The sequence below is a fragment of the Herpailurus yagouaroundi genome, unplaced genomic scaffold (genome assembly GCF_014898765.1).
Source record: "Herpailurus yagouaroundi ecotype Mexico unplaced genomic scaffold, PumYag 379, whole genome shotgun sequence".
Lineage (NCBI taxonomy): Eukaryota > Metazoa > Chordata > Mammalia > Carnivora > Felidae > Herpailurus > Herpailurus yagouaroundi.
Genome location: NW_024412596.1, coordinates 1,113,065 through 1,128,951, shown reverse-complemented (window position 1 = coordinate 1,128,951; position 15,887 = coordinate 1,113,065). Strand labels below are relative to the sequence as shown.

Sequence of the window (15,887 nt, the reverse complement as noted above, 5' to 3'; positions counted from 1 at the left end):
GAGGAGGAGGAGGAGGAGGAGGAGGAGGAGGAGGAGGAGGAGGAGGAACAACCAGGGGAGAAGGGGAGAAGAGAGAGAGGAGGAGAGGAGACAGAAGCAGAGACAGGGAGAGGGAGAGAAACAGAAAACATGTTAGACAGAGGGGGCGGGGGGAGCTGTATACAGACAGACATGGAGAGATGGGATTGTGCTGAAGAGAGATCAGGAAGATTCTCAATGGGCAAGAGATACAAGTAAACAAGAGCATGTTCCAAGAGCATGTTCAGGGTTGGGTAGAAAACACAAGAAACAGCAGGAGAATTCGTGGACAGAGAACTGAGAATCTTTAGGGTACGGAGTACACACAAGAAGCTCTGACCATGCAAAGACAGAGGAAATACAACCCAGAGACAGAAACCAAGTGAGCAGATACAGAACGTGCACAAGAGTGAGAAAACCAAGTCACATAACACACCCATGGAAGAGAGCAACACAGCTAAGGAAAGACAGAGAAAGTCCCAGGTTCAACACCTTAGGGTGGGAGGGAGGGAAGGAGGATAAGCTCCGAGCTGAGAAATGGATAAGATGGGGTGGCCCCATCTAGGGCCACGTAAGGGAAAGGGGCAAAGGAGGTGGCCAGAAAGGGCCTGACAGGTTCAATGGGCCAGCAGCTGCTACCCTGACCAGATCTCCACGTCCCAGCCCAGCCCCTTAGACACTCAGCTCCCACTCCAAGCCCACAACCAATCCCATTTCCATGCCCCCACTCTCTGCCTGGCCCCCCAAACTCACCACCCCCTACTGTAGTTTGCAGTCCCTTCCCCAAGCCCTCTAGGGTAAAGCCTGATTAATGCCAGGGGAGATATTCAGTTCCCAGAAGGGAACCACATAGGGAAGGGGCTGGGACAAAAGGCAGGTGATAAGGACAAAAGGCCCCGGAACCTAAGGACACTCTCTGGAAAAGAACCCACCAACAGGGGAGCTGTGGGGCCAAGAAGTTCTGTGGAAGCTCAACAGGGGCCCAGACCTCTGAGCTGGTGGTGGTCATGGTGCAACGAAGCTATGAAGGCAGAGAGGATGAGGCTGAGGAGTGAAAGGGGTTAAGATAACGTAGATGGGGGTGAAGAGGTCATGGAACTGGGGGCCAAGGGTCCAGACTGGGGGCATACCGGGGAGGCTAGGCGGCAGGACAAAGCAGACAGAGGCAGCCTGGGCCAAAGGTACAGTTCCGCTCAGATATTTTATTTGTGTTTGTCTTTTTCTTTTTTTGGTGGGGGAAAGGGGACAGGTTGGAAGGGAGACAGAAAAACAAAATCAAAGAGAGAAAAAAAAAACATGACTTCCCACCCACCGCCACCCCTGGCCCCAGGCCTGAGTTGATGAGGGTGAGGATGAGCACACACACAGTGGGAGAACAGCAATAACTTAGGGTGGGGAGGAGTGTCAGGAGAACACAAAGTGTAACTTCCGGACTCCTGGTGGAGGAGGCTGCCTGTCTAGAGGTCCAGAGGACTGGGCTGAGGTGGGGAAGTGTACTAAGCAGGGAGGGGTGAAAGGGAGGAGAGGACTGGAACTGGAGAAACCTCACTGAGTAGTGGGAAATAAAGTGCTCGATGCTCTAAGATTCGGGCAGGGGAAGAGCTAGTCGGTTACCTCCAAGGAGGCAGGGCCCGGGACTGGCGGGGTCGGGATCGCCGCCCAATTAGAGTCCCGGGCGCTGATTGGCGAGAGGCAGAGGGCACTAGCCGGCGCTGGCTACGGGGCAGCAGCCGGGGGATACGGCTGGGCCTCTCACCTCGGAGCAGGCCCCAGCTGGCCAGTGTGTGGATAGCCCAAGGGGGCAAGTGGGAGGCTAAACCCTGGCTGGCCCGTGCCAGGCGCCAGTTCCAGCCCTTGCACAGGGTCCAAAACCTCGCCAAAAGAGCTAGCGGGTGTCGGGCAGTGCGGGGATTTCCCCGCCGGGGCCCAGGAACGGGCAGACGGCTGCGGAAGCCATCCTTGTTGGTCTTGGGGTAGAGTGCAAACAGGCCTCGGTCCCCCACAGCTCCACAGCCCTGTAGGGCACAAAAGGCCACAGGCGACAGGCGCAGCAGAGCCCGCAGCCAGAGTCGAGAGATGCCCCGGCGCATCCGGGGGCCCTGCTGCCGCACCCATTTGCCCCCAGCTGCCAGAGCTGCCAGAGGTAGAGCCAGGCCTGGCCAGGCTAGGAGCCAGGCAGCCCCAAGGCCCAGAGGGACACCCATAAGGCCACGGCGCCAGCTCAAACCCAGGACAGCCCCCAGTGCAGTGCCCTGGGCCAGGAGGAGGAACAGACTGGGGGGCAGGTGCAGAGCTGTACAAAGAAGTAGGTAGGAGGCCCCCAGGCCCACCAGCCCGACCTCAAGGGCCAGGAGCGCTGCCTGCAGGCCACCCCCACCCTGGGCTGCCAGCAGTGGGAGCAGCAGCAGAAGTAGCAGGGGCAGGAGGCCAGAGGAGGATCCCACTGCAAAGGAGAGGCCAGCCAGGAGGCCATGGGACAGGAGTCCAGGGAGCTGGCTAATAGGGCCATGCCTCAGACGTGTTGGAGGGGGTTCAGGGGGGATGTCTGGTGAGGGACAGCCATCTCCAGGATCCCTCGGGGTCCTAATTGGCGCCCCCTCTTCCTCTTCCTCATCTTCCTCGGGGACTGGGGTCAGCGCTGGGCCCGGGATCCAGCCAAGCTCAAATTCCTCATCCAGGAGGCTCCCGTCCTGCTTCTCCCATAACCTCCATTCCCCAGCTGCCTCCTGGCCCACAATGCTCCTCTCTTGGGGCGCCAGGGATGGGACCCTAAGCTCTTCTATCTCCTCCTCAGGCAGACCCCAACCTTCCTCATCAATCAAACTATGTTTTTGTGGGTTGGGACTAGGGGTTCCTGATTCTTCCCCCAATATCCTCTGTTCCTCTGGCTCCAGGGTAGCCCCTTCCTTTCCCAGAATCCTTCTCTCTGGAACTGCTTCCTCCTCCTCCTCCTCTCCCAGAATTCTTTGGTTCAGGACTGCCTCCTGGCCAGATGAGCAGGGCTGCTCTTCTCTAGGGGTGCCTGTGCTGGGTGGTCCCAGAGCCCCAGGAATGGGGAGCGGGAGGCCCGGGGGACGCTGGCCTGCACGTACTTTGAGGCTCTTGGGCTGCTGGCGAACCTGGGCTGCATGCTTCTGCCGCAACTCTTGCTCACGCCGCTTGTTGTACTCCAGCTGGTTGCCCAGCTCTGTCTGGTGCTGCAGGCGGGTGAGTTCGGCCCGTGTGCGCTGGACAGCCTGGAGCTGCCGTAGCTCCAGCTCTCGCGTGGCCTCATGCTGCCGCAGCAGCAACGCACACTCCAAGTCCTTCTGGGTCTGCTTCTTGTTCAAATCCTGAGGCAGAAGGGAGGCAGGGCCCAGAGCTCAGTCAGGAAGCCTTGTTGGTGTCAAGAGAGCCCCAGAACTCCCTGGCAGAGGGAGCTGAGCATGGGGAGCTGAGGGGTGTAAAGGAGCCAAGCTGCTGGCTGGCCTGGGAATGGAAGCCCAGGGAGCTCTAGCAGGGTGACAGGCACGAGGAAACAAGGGGTGTGGAAGAGAAGCCAAACCACAGCACGAAAGAGGGTAGAGGGAAAAATAGGTGCCTGTGCTGTGGGGAGGGGGATGGAGGGTGGGGGATGGAGGGTGGGGTGGCCTACCTCCCGCAGCAGGTCCTGGTCCAGGCTGTGACGGGCCAGCAGCATCTTGCGCTTATACTGGCGACACTGAAGCTCAAAGTACTGACGCTGTCGCCGCAGCAGCCCCGCCTCCTCCTCTGCCTGGCACTGCTGGAGTTGCTCCTTCTGCCGCAGAAGCCACTCGGCCTTCTCCCGCTTGGGTGTGCTGGGGTTCTCCTGGAGCTCCTGGGCAAGGCCATGGGGAGGGCAGGGAGTCAGGGCACCTCACCCACCACAGGCCCTGTCCGTTGCTGCAGCCCCATCTCACCTCCTTTAGCTGCTCCTTCCGAAGTTTGTAGGTTCGCTTCTGTGCCTCCAGCAGGGCCGCTAGCTCTTTCTTCTGCTGCCCAAGGATGTGCTGCTGGAACTTTCGCTCCTCGGCCTGGGCGGCTCGTGCCTCCTTCTCACCAATGGCCTGGTGCCGCCGGGACAGTTTTTCTGCCTCAGCCCCAAAGCCGGCCCGCTGTGCCTCAAGCTCCCGCTGTAGCCGTGCGCTATGCTCCTCACGTTCACCCCTCAGCCGTGACTCCAAGGCCAGCAGCTGTTTCTGGTGCTGTCGTCGCATCCGCTTATAGCCACTCAGCTGCTCCCGCAGGGCTGAGTCCTGCTCATGCTCCTGGATCTGACGGCTGACCTGGGGCAGGACAGAGGATGAGAAGTGGGGCTCAGTCCTGGCCTCATCTCATTACTCACATGGTTTTCATGCTCTATTGGTGAACACGGATTTCAGACTCATGGGTTCGGTTCTCATTTGGTGCCTTCATCACACGTAGCCCCTCTGAGTCTGCCACCTCCACTGGATGATGGAGATACAGTCTATTTCACACGCTGATATCACTGAATGAGTCGATAAAAGGTGCCGCGCGCAGGGCCCGATGCAAAAGTGGCAACAATTCAGGTTAGTTCAAAGTCAAACATACCTGGGCCCAACCCCCAGCTTGGTCACTTACTAACCAGGTAACCTCAAGCAAGTTAATGACACTAGCCTCAGTTCCCTTATCTGCTAAATGGGACAATACCACAGAAAGCTGTGGAGATTACGCCTGATACATGCATAATAGCGTCTAGAACACTCTGAACTAACACTCTGAACTCAGGTCCCATTGTCAAGTGGGCACAACTCCAACTAGTCCAGGTGGCCAAGTCCCTGGAAATCAGGGACCGGAAATCAGGTCCAGGAAACCCTGGACCTTTCTACACAGTACAATAAAGCACTAAGCATCACAGGATCTGAAGGGCTGTCCCATAAGAATATACTAGACCAATCACTGACCCATAACGGAATTAACGGTGGTGTTTGCAACTAAGCAAGAATGAAATCTAAAGGTTTACTCAAAGTATGGATGAAAGACTGTGTTTTATGAAAAGTCTACCCATCTTTTCCTGTGAACTGAGAAAAACATTACCATGACTTGATCTTAGGAAAACCAGTCTTGCTTAATTTGAGAATCTGAAAACCACCAAAGGTGTTTCGGCAAGTGCCTTGGACAAGCAGAATGTCTGAGTCACCACTGCCTCATCTCTCAACTGGGACCATACCCTCTCTCTCCAGAGGAGCTGGAAGGATGAAATACTCAGGCATGTGTGTGAGCCTGAGAGCTAATCATGGTATGAGGCAGACACTGGCCACTATTCCTGCCCTCCAGGAGCATAAAATCCAGCACACCTATCATAATGTCATTTAGAAGCACCATAGCACAGGGATGTGATACACCTGGCTGGTCAAGGGCCTGGGAAGGCACCCCAGGACATGCTACTTAAGCCTAGCCATGAAAATGGAGGAAGAGTTTATCAAACTAGGAATACCCACATCGGGCAATGTGACCAAAACAGTCCGTTGGGAGAAGAGAATGGAGAGGGTCAAGGAGAGGAGAAAGTGAAAGACGGCAACAAAAAGTGAGAGCGGAATCTGAACTTAATCCAGTGCCAGAGGGGAAAAACAAATCATCTCTGGACTTAAGAGTTTGGGACATCCAGGCTGAGGGAGGATGGCTACACTTACCAGGGAGGCAGTACGGATGGTGGCAAAGTGATCCCTGTTGCGGCAGTAGGCCCGGCGGCGGGCAGAAGAGGTGGTAGAGGTGGGAGCTGGGGCTGCGGGTGGCTGGAGAGGACCTGGGGTCATCTCCGGCTGGTAGGGATCATCATACAAGTTGTCAGAACCCTAGAGGAAGGGAAGGTGAAAGGGATGCCCAAGGTTCAGAGGCCACTGGGCCCAAGAGGAGATCCCTGGAGACCCAGTCTGACTTAGAGGAGGAGCAATCACACTTGGGAGGGAGAGCTGGGGCTCGGCCTTGTCACCATCAGGCCTCCTGAGGGTGAGCTGCATACCGGCAGTCGGTGGATGATGGAACTATGGGAGGTAACTGTATGCTCCCCTTCTTGCATCATGGCCATCTCTCGGGCTTCAGGGCCTTCCTCTTCCTCCTCTTCCTCTTCCTCCTCCTCCTCTTCCTCCTCGTTGTCCGAGGCATCAGCTAGGCTATTGACTGAACTGCTCTGGCTGGAGGCGCTGATGGACATGCTTGGCACTGAGTGGCTACTCTCTAGACTGGTCAGCGTCCCAGCCCGATGCATGTAGGGCTCGGCCTCCTGTGGACAGGGCGCAGGCTGTTGGGCAGGGAAGGGGAAGGATAAGGGGTATGTATATGGAGTTAGCACAGGGAGACAGAGGGCAGGAGGAAGGAGAGGGAAGGTGAGCCAAGCAACTGCTAGGAGGCAAGCAAAACACAGTGGGGAAAAAAGGGTGGCAGGGTAAGCTGGGTCACCTCCTCCTCCTCTGGGGCTTCAGCACCAGGGCCATTGGGTGCTTCTTGGAACAGTATCTTCTTCATCTTTCGGTACTGCAAATTGTCCAGCTCCCGCACGGCATCCTTGGTCCTCTGGATCAGGTCCATGATGACTGTGGGTGGCCGCTCCCGGAGCACAAAGCGGTGCTGAGGGGAGAGAACACTGAGGCCTGCTGCAGAGCACCTACCCCCACCCCAAATATCCCATGGGCCCTGACACTCCCTCTGGCCTGAGGAACTTCCCTGGGGCCCATGCCCACCAGGAGCTGATGCTGGCCTTGTGCTAGGTAAGCCCTGCCCCCACATTTTCACCACCCAATCACCCCTCCCCAGACAGGCTCCTGTTCCTCCAAGCACAGCTGACAGACAAGAACAGTCAGGAGATCTGGATTCTAGTCCAGGTCCTCTATCAACATGCTGTGTGCCCCTGGACATGTCATGAGGCCTCTCTGGATTTCATAAGGTATCCCACAATTATAAAACAAGTAGGTCAAACTAGACTGTCTACATCAGTTCCCAACGAGGGCTCCTTAGGCCCCATGGATCTGTGAAGGGAATGGGGGCCCCTCTACTTTTGATATCTCAAAACACACCTAAGGGAAATCATACATTTACCCATGACAAGGCTACCCAGGCTTTTGGCTTGAATTACATCAGATCAGTGTGGTAACCCTGGTTATCGCACGCAGACCAGAAGCTCTGGCTGGCAATTATATACGTCTTTGATTAACAAGAGATGGGAAAACAAATTATTACTTAATAAATAAAGACAGTCTGGTAGACAAAATCTTGCAAAACACAGAGTCCATTGGGCACTGGGAATGAGGGTGGGAATTCATACATGAAGTTCTTGGTGGAGGAAGAGCTGGGAATCACTAATTTCACTGAAGGGTTTTGTGGTTCTAACAGGCAACAGTTCTAGGAGAATGCTAGGCCAGTGAGCCCTTACCTTCAGAAGAACCTCTGAGGTTGGTCTGTCTTGAGGGATTTTCTGAAGACAGGAGTCAACAAAATTCCGGAAGTACTCAGACCTAGAAGTCATGGGAGGATGAGGAAGGGGGGGAGGCCATAAGCCAGGTAGCCTTACCCTATGGCCTAACCCCTGGGCCCAGGAATCCCAGTCCTCACCAGTGTCCTGACTGGAGCACGGGGGACTCGTTCTGTGCAATGTGGTATAAGGCACTCATCGCATTCATGTTAAACAGCGGTGGTTTCCGTTCCGCTACAGAGAAAGGTGAACAGGGAGAAGGTGAGAGGTGGCAGATGGGCAGAGGAGTGGAATGGAAATCAGAGGATTTGGGTTCACACCCCAGCTCCCTGACTTCCTTGCTGTATGGCCCTGAGCAATTCTCATCATCTCAATTAATTTCCTCCATAAAATGTAACACCCATCCTCTCCCCTGTATACAATGGAATAGAGATCAAAGGCAGAAAGAAGCAGTTATCAGCCCAACTAACATTCTATTAGGTGCCAAGTAAGAGCAAAAAACTTGCTAAGTGTTAAGGGAAAGATAAGGAAAAACAAGAAACAGGCTCTGTCCTCAAGGAACCTCTAGCCTAACAGGAAAGATTAAGTAAAACTCAACAAGTACTATCAAGTTACAAGAGGCAGACAGAAAAATGGTTGGGAAGCTGGGAGTGCATGTGGGTTCTCAAGCTGGTAGGTGTACAGGGGATTAAGGGCAGGTCTTTTGGAAAAAGGGATATTGGAGCTGGGCCTTAGATTAGAAGTTGCAAGCCAGGAGCTCCTCGAGGCCCAGACAAATGTTTTGTTATGTTTTTGGCCCAAATAGCAATTTTTAAATTACATTCCAACCTAGCAATTTAGTAATAATACCCTAAATGTCCGGTTTCTTCTAAAAACTTAGATGTGGTGAAAAGGAGCCGACACTTACGCATAACGATGGGCTAGAGCAAAGCAATAGCAGTCTCCAGTTTGCCGTAATCTTTTTCACATTACTTCTTTGATACGCACTATCTGCTTATAACCAGGACTGGTGGTTTCTTTTCAATAACAGAGAAATATTTCTCGGCGTCCACATCTCTACCAAAAAGTAGGAATAAAATGGACAGCTCTATATTTTTCTTCTACCTGGCTTGTTCCAATGTATTTGCATCACCTGCCCAGCTGTGGTCTCGAGTGACAAATGCACGTATGTGGACATGGAGGGAAAGGGCGTGTCCAAATCTCGGACTTCGGGCAGAAGACAAAATACAAACCAAGTTAAGAAAGTGGAAAAGTTCATGGCACACTCAGGGTGTGGAGCTTACAAAGGTGAGAGCCAACTTTCAGAAAGCGGGGCTTTTAGCTTGGTGGAAGGAAGCGCAGGGATGGCATAGGTCTTGAAGGGAATGGGGAGCACTGATGGCTCTGAGGAGGGGAGCGAAGCAACAGCACCCGGCTAGGGCAGATCTCTCTGACATAAGAGAGACTGGAGGGAAGAAGAGACTGGAGGTAGGAAAGATCATGGCAGGAAGTTGTTGATAAGAGAGACTAACAGCATCTCTTTTCTTGGGCAACTGTCTGTGCCGGGCACTGTGTTGGAGGCTTTACAAACATTACCTCACTAATAGTTAATTTCAGTAGCATAGGCTGGCAGAGACGAGAACCCGGACAGGCTTCAAGGCCTCATGAACTCACGTGAGCCTTACTCTCTGGCCTCATCATTCACTGCTCTTTACATGGCATTACCTGCAATATTTCAAACAACTGAAGCCAGTCTCAGCTCCGCACGCCTGCTCTTACCTATCTGGAATGCTCTTCCCTATAGTCTTTCAAACAGCTATTATCTACTTTATGGTTCTGCTTAGATATCTGCTGTAAGATATTCCTTAGCCCCTGAAATAGATCAAGTCTCTTGCTTTATGGTTGTACTGCTCCTGTAACCTCCATTCAGCTTCTGTCCCAGTAAGAGAAAACACATCTGTTTCCCTAACTGGAATGTAAGTTCCACAAGGCCAAGAACCTCATTCATTGCTATACCCCCAAAACCTGCTAGCATAGCGTGGTACAAAGCTAGCACTCAAAAAAAAAAAGTAAAACTAGAGTAGTGGACAGGAAAAGAATGCTCTGATATCCTTAGGTCTAAGAACTGGCAGGATTTGACAGCTGCCTGACTTGGGGGTCAAGGGTACAGTCAAAATGGACAGGAGCTTGGAGGCCTGAGGATGAAATGGTATGGGGATGGAAACAGACAGAGAAAGAGAAAGCAGTGGAGAGAAAAGAGGATGAAGAAACAGAGGATGTCGTCCTTACCCAGCTCGATGCAGGTTATCCCCAAGGACCAGACATCCACTTTGCCATCGTACTGCCCCTCATCCATTGCGAGGATCACCTCTGGAGCCATCCTGGGAGAATGGTCAGGAGAAAGAGGCTTATCACCTGCCCAGACTCTGCCAACTATTGCTCCCAACATCCTAGGGGCTCCCTCCACTCACCACCATCCCACTCACCAGTACGGGGTGCCCACAAAGGAGTTGGCGGGTGCCATGATAGATGCAGAGCCGAAGTCCCCTAGCTTCACCAAGCCTGGCTCTGATAGCAAGATGTTTCCAGCCTTCACATCCCTGCCGGAGATGAAGCACAAGGATGAGGCATACATCTCAGGAAGGCTGGGCAAGGGGCTTTAGCACCAGGTTTCCAAGAAGGCTGCAGCCCAGCTGAATAAGTGGTGTAGAGCGCACCCCCTCCCAGCCATTGTCAATGTTCCTTGTACCTATGGATCATGTTGTGGGAGTGCAGGTAAGCCAGGCCCTGAAGGGCCCCATGGGTGACAGCTGCAATCTCCACCTCCTGAAGGGGCTTCTTGTGCACTGGGGAGTGAGGGAAAAACATCAAACTGAGGGAGCCCAAGGGTGGGGCTGGAACAAGCTCCCCTGATCCCTTTCCCTACAGCTTCTTTGCTCTTCTCACTTCTCCCACTTGTTGGCCAAAGAGCCACTTACCTTCTAGAAGGTCAGAAGCTGAGCCCAGGCAATACTCCATCACCAGCTAAGAAAGGGTGAAGGGTCAGAGATAAGCACATCTGGTCACCCCTGGCCCACCTCTCTTGGGCAGAGATCCAAACAGAGAGCTTCTCTGCCTATCCTTCACTCAGGCATTACCTCCAGGGTGAAGACAAAGAGGAAGGACAACTGAGAAAACGTGGTGGTGGTGGTGGGAGAGTTCCTAGTCAGGGCCTCCCCTAGGAAGGGGAGACAAGATACCACAACTCCCATCTGAATCCTTTCAAAGCCCCATTACATCTCCATTTCCTCCAGCCCATATGCCCCTTTCCAACTACTAACAGTTTATGACTCTCTTCAAACCAGCCTCTCTTTCTGGAGACACTGTTGTCCATGGGTTTGCCTGAGGACTAAAGAGGTTGGGAGAGACTTCCTCCCTTCCAAGGTCCCATAATGGCACCTGGAACAGGGCCCACTAAGAGACTGGACCAGGACAAGGATGGGGGCAAAGATCAGGCCAGATTCAGTGGGCTAGCTCACCCAAGCCGTGTGCTCCCTCAGGTAACAGCCCCGGTACTGAATGGTATTGGGGTGCCGGAGCTTCTGCAGGAACCGCACCTCCTTGATGATGTCCTGCCACTTCTGAGAGGAGGTCAGGGAAGAAGAGGTTTACTCAGCCCGCACATTGAGCCTGGGGTCCCCTGCTCTGTCCCTTACCATTCTTGTCAAACCTGACCCACCTCATTTGACTGCTTCCCACTATAGGACATCTTCTTGATGGCCACCACCTCACTATTCCGGACATCTCGGGCCTAGAAGACCAGACCAGAAGCTGGTGAAAGCCCTTGGTGAGAACTGGGCAGCAGGAAGATTTTTTTGGCCCAAAAGGAGAGGGCGGGAAAGGCTGGTGTGGTATGGCAGCGCAGAAGGAGGCTTGGAGGTCCACAGGGGGAAGAATGCAGTGCCCATCCCTACCCCATTCTCCTACGCCCCAACTTACAAAGTACACGGCTCCAAAGCTGCCATGGCCAATTTCCCGGAGATCAGAGAAGAGCTTTTCAGGGTCATCCTTGAAGAAGAGCTCAGCCACATCAGGGTCCTTCAGGCTCCCGGCCCGGCCCCCAGCTGGCATGATGGCCCCTGGGGGCCCTGAGAGTGGGGCCTGACCTGGAGAATGAAGAGGGGACCCTTACAGCGAAGATGAGACACTCAGAGAGAGGCAGGGACCCCTCAAATTTCTGCCTTCTCCTCCCCTAGTTCCCTGATGAGGGGGAGGCACCGCTGAGGAAGGGCAGGGGGGAGATTAGGAACAACATCAAACCTCCAAAAAAATGAAGTTGCCCTAGCAACCAGAGCACGGGGGCCGGGTCCCTGGAGTCCCTAAAACTGCTAGGAAGACTGAGAGCTAAGCATCCTCACCACCCCCCTCAGCCCTCAGTAAGATCCATTTCCCTACAACCCCCCTACTTCTCCCCTCAAGAATAAAAGATCCCACCTCCTAGCCAGAACCCCAGATTCCCAAGTGTCCTGTCCCACAAGTCCCATACCCCAAATATTTCCAGGCACCTTCCTGTTCCCCTTGGCGTCGAGGCCCCCTCCTCCCTCAACCTCTCACACCCTGGAAGAGAGCAGGAAACGGCCAGGCCGGAGGTAGTGGAAATCCGGCCATTGTTAGAAGTGGGTATTGGCCCAGAAGGGCCAGAAGACTTGCTCTCAAAAAGGGCTAGGGACATTGTGGCAGGGAGGATGGGAAGGACAGGGACAGAAATGGTGGCTGGCTTTGGGGACCTCTCTGTGGCCTGGGCTGTCTTACTTGACCAGTCCAATTGCATATGCATCACACACAGGTACAGGACATTTGTGGTGTACAAATAACATTTATTGAGCATGTAGTGTAAGCACCTTACATGCATCTCTCTCATTCAACCCTTGCCACAACCTTGTGAGGTATTACTATCGGGGTACCCTTATCTTGCAATGAGGAAACAGGCTCAGAAAGGTTAAGTGACATCCAAAGCTGGCCCTCTACCACTGTTTTTAAAACAGCGCTATGAAACAAGCAGGGCAGGATAGGGATCACCATTTCACAGATGAGGTGACTGAGGCATAGAAAGGAAGGAGGACTTCTTCAAGGTCAGAGAAGAGGACCTTCTCTCCAATCAGGCCTGTGTGCTTATTACTCTCTTAGCCCCCTCCTGCAGGAAGCCTCCCTTGACCACTTCAGCCTTTGGGGAGAGCTCCTAGAGCACCCAGCCAAACACCCAGAGAAAGAGCCTGCAGTACCTGGTAGCCAAGGACCCCGCCCCTTTTCCCCAGGGAATGCCAGGCCAAGCTCCTGGCTAAGCACTTGTTGGAATTTAGGCACAAAAGAGCCTTCAGCAGAGCTGGACTCCCAGGGCAGAGTTCTAGCTCCTTTAAAGCACCTAACAATTTAGCATGTAATTATATTCTGTCGGGCATTGTTTCCTGTTGTGTTGTTAATTTTGTCTCAGCCCAACTGGAAGCTGGAGGGCAAGAAGTAAGCCTGACTCTCCGGTGGGCCCCCAGGGTGCAGAGGGCTCAGAATAGCCTAGGAGATTGATTGATTGCCCTCAGCCAAGCCCTCAGCAGCTCCCAAGCTGCTCAGAATCGGCCCCCTTCTCCATTCTCCTGCCAGCAACCCTGCCAAGCACCCCTCACCCCCACCACACACCCACACACAAAGGCAGGTGCTCACAACTTGCCAAAGGAATCTTCTTGACCTCTTTACCAGCACCCAGCCCAGAATGTCAACCCAGGACCATAGGCCACATGTAAGGATGCCAACAAAATATCACACGGGGCCTCTTCCTCAAATAATGAACATTTGAGCAATTACCAAGGTCTGTGCTAAATCACAGCCACCTTCTCAAGGGACAATGTTATCACCATTCTGCAGATGGGGAAACCCAAGTCTGTCTGTCCCTAAACTACACTAACAGTACATCTCATTGGCAACATACAGCAACAGGGTTTTGAGTAAGTTCCTTATGCTTGGTCTTCTCTTCAGTAAAACGGATTACAGCATAGGGCTGTTGTGAGATTTTTAATGAGATCTCATCCTTAAGAACACTATGCAGACACTCAGCATATGGATTTTTCCTTCCCTGCCTCCAGGGTCACCACAAAAATGACTTAAGACTTTGGGGATCATCCTACCCCAGCAGCTTGGCTTTAACTGCGAAAAGACACCACTATGGCTATCATTTGTCAAAAGACAGAACCCTCTCAGGAACCTAGACCAAAGACTGGAATCAGGGTAGAGATGAAGGTCACAGTAGGGAGAAAAATCCATGAGACAGAAGACAGGAGCCAGAGCTTCCCATCAGGGAAAGCTTCTGAGTACAGTCCTCCTAAAAAGGAAGCTCTTCTCCCCACCCCACCCCCCATTCTTCTATCTCACCCCAACTCATTCCCCTTTGGACCCCTGGCCAAGAAGAGACGGCAAGAGACAGGTATGGAGCAGGGGCAAAACTTCATCAAGAACCTGGGTTCAAATCCTGATTCTGCTACTGTGTGACCTTGAGCAACCTCTCTGAGCCTCAATATTCTCAACTGTAAAATGGGAAGACGGCAATAAAAGAGGCCCCCACAGGGTGAATGGGGGGGGGTGTCACATGAGAGAACAGATATAAAACACTTGTAAATGACAGACCGCTTGACAAATGTATCACCATCAGCAGGAGGTTGGAAGGTAACAATACAGGTGGGGGAAAATATTGCCAGGCATCCCCAAACACAAATGCACACACACACTTCCTTCAAAGGACAAGAAATCCAACCAGATCATGCCTAAAAAAAAAAAAGCTAAGTGGACCCATCATAGAGATCAGAGGCAAGGGAATCAACACCCCAGAGCAATCAGGAGAAAGAGGTATAATGGAGAACAGGTAGCTGTGAGGGACAAAGTGAACATGGAAGAGCAAAAGAGTGCAAACCCATCTAATTAGCTCAAGCACCTTAGGGCGTGACCCCCATAACATCAAAGACCCTGTCACCTGAGGTCCCCCATGAAACAGATATTATGAAGGAAGAGGAACAAGGTGGCAGCAGAAGGCACGGCTAGCCAGAGGCTGACCACTGGCCCACTGGGCTTCATCCTGAGGAGAGGGCCTACCCAGGCCCAGTTCCTCAAAAAGGAGCACGCTTTCTTCTCAATGCTAGACACAGGGACCCGCGCCCCTGCACCCCGTCTCACCTGGTAGGGGTCACTATGGTGCCCCAGCGCTTCCGCCTCCTCCTGGGGTCCTCCAGCGGCTCTGCCAAGCAGGGAGAGGGGCAAGGAGACCTTTCCCCTTGCCACCTCTTCCTCGGCTTTCGCCCTTCCTGAGGGGCGGGCCCGGGAAGCCTCCCCTGGAGGGGAGGGGGTGACAACCTGATCTGACCTCGCGGTCCAGTCCTCCTCCTCCGCGAGGGCGACAGTTGCTGAATCCCGGATTTCTGATTGTGGGGTCTGAACCCCAGATATTTGAACGAAGGGAGGCTGAATTTGATACCTGAACGCGTGGGGAATGAACCCCGGATACTGGTGCACGCAGAACCTGAACCCGATATTTGAAATCCTATGAAACGGAGCCCCAGGTTTAGAGAGGTTAGGACCCGAGTCCTGGATATGTGGGATCTGAGGGGCTGATACCCGGATATTTGAGAAGCGAGGAGTCAAGCCCGGAAATTCACGACGGAAGGGCCTGAGCCCCAGGTCTTCGGCCACCGACAGGGGGCCCACCCCGAGGACGTCCGGCCGCACGGCCCCTCTCACGCCGGGGTCCGAGGGTGACAGCCCTCACTCCCGCCCCGGTCTCCTCCCTTTCCCCCTTCCTCTCCTGAGGGCAGCTGAAAGACTGTAGCTAAGGGCGGTCCCCGCGCCTTCTCTCCCTCTCCTCTTCTCAGCCTCAGCCTCTCTCCGCACCACAGCCCCGGTCTCGTCCCGGTCTCCCTCTCTCTCTTCCTCCCAATTCCAAGATGGAGACCGGGCGGGAGCGCGCAGGCGCGGTAGGGACGCCGGGCCAAAGGGGGCGGAGCCCTAAGTGAATAGCCCCGCCCCTCTATCCTTACTGCCGCGGCCAGGGAGATGTGCAGCCACCAAGCCGGAGTGCGCGCGCGCTCCGCCACGCGGACCCTGGGATGGAAGGAGGCGGGGAGAAGGGCTAGGCTTGAAGGGGGAGGAGTTCAGCGCGCAGTCCGACAACTGGCGGTGGAGAGGGCTTCGGCGCATGCGTTCGCTCCGCCTCAGCGGAGAGCCCGAGCTTGTTGCTAGGGGAAGCTTTGAGGGGGCGCGAGTGGAAGGAAAGAAGAAGCCGTGATCTGCGCCTGCGTGTAGGGTAGCTGTTGGGAGGGGCAAGGGAGGGAGGCTTGCTGGGCTCGGAAAAGGCGGGAAAATGGACTGCTCTGGTTAGTAACCATACAGCCAGGACGTGGGCTCCTAAGTTCGAGGAATCTGCTAGGAAAACTCAGTCTGTCAAATC

The 15,887-nt window shown here is 54.0% G+C and overlaps 1 protein-coding gene across 1 annotated transcript in view; it reads right to left on the bottom strand.

The window, feature by feature from the left end:
* The window catches only part of TAOK2 (TAO kinase 2), an 18,199-nt gene extending 2,823 nt beyond the window's left edge, over window positions 1-15,376 (bottom strand). The window contains 16 exon segments of the mRNA XM_040463124.1: window positions 3,111-3,350; window positions 3,653-3,856; window positions 3,939-4,304; window positions 5,673-5,834; window positions 6,002-6,262; window positions 6,439-6,606; window positions 7,409-7,490; window positions 7,588-7,681; window positions 9,716-9,807; window positions 9,913-10,026; window positions 10,176-10,272; window positions 10,405-10,450; window positions 10,945-11,046; window positions 11,145-11,216; window positions 11,405-11,571; window positions 14,621-15,376. Of these exon segments, the coding sequence (XP_040319058.1) occupies window positions 3,111-3,350; window positions 3,653-3,856; window positions 3,939-4,304; window positions 5,673-5,834; window positions 6,002-6,262; window positions 6,439-6,606; window positions 7,409-7,490; window positions 7,588-7,681; window positions 9,716-9,807; window positions 9,913-10,026; window positions 10,176-10,272; window positions 10,405-10,450; window positions 10,945-11,046; window positions 11,145-11,216; window positions 11,405-11,536 (2,232 nt within the window). The 5' untranslated portion in view covers window positions 11,537-11,571; window positions 14,621-15,376.
* Window positions 15,377-15,887: the final 511 nt, after the last annotated feature.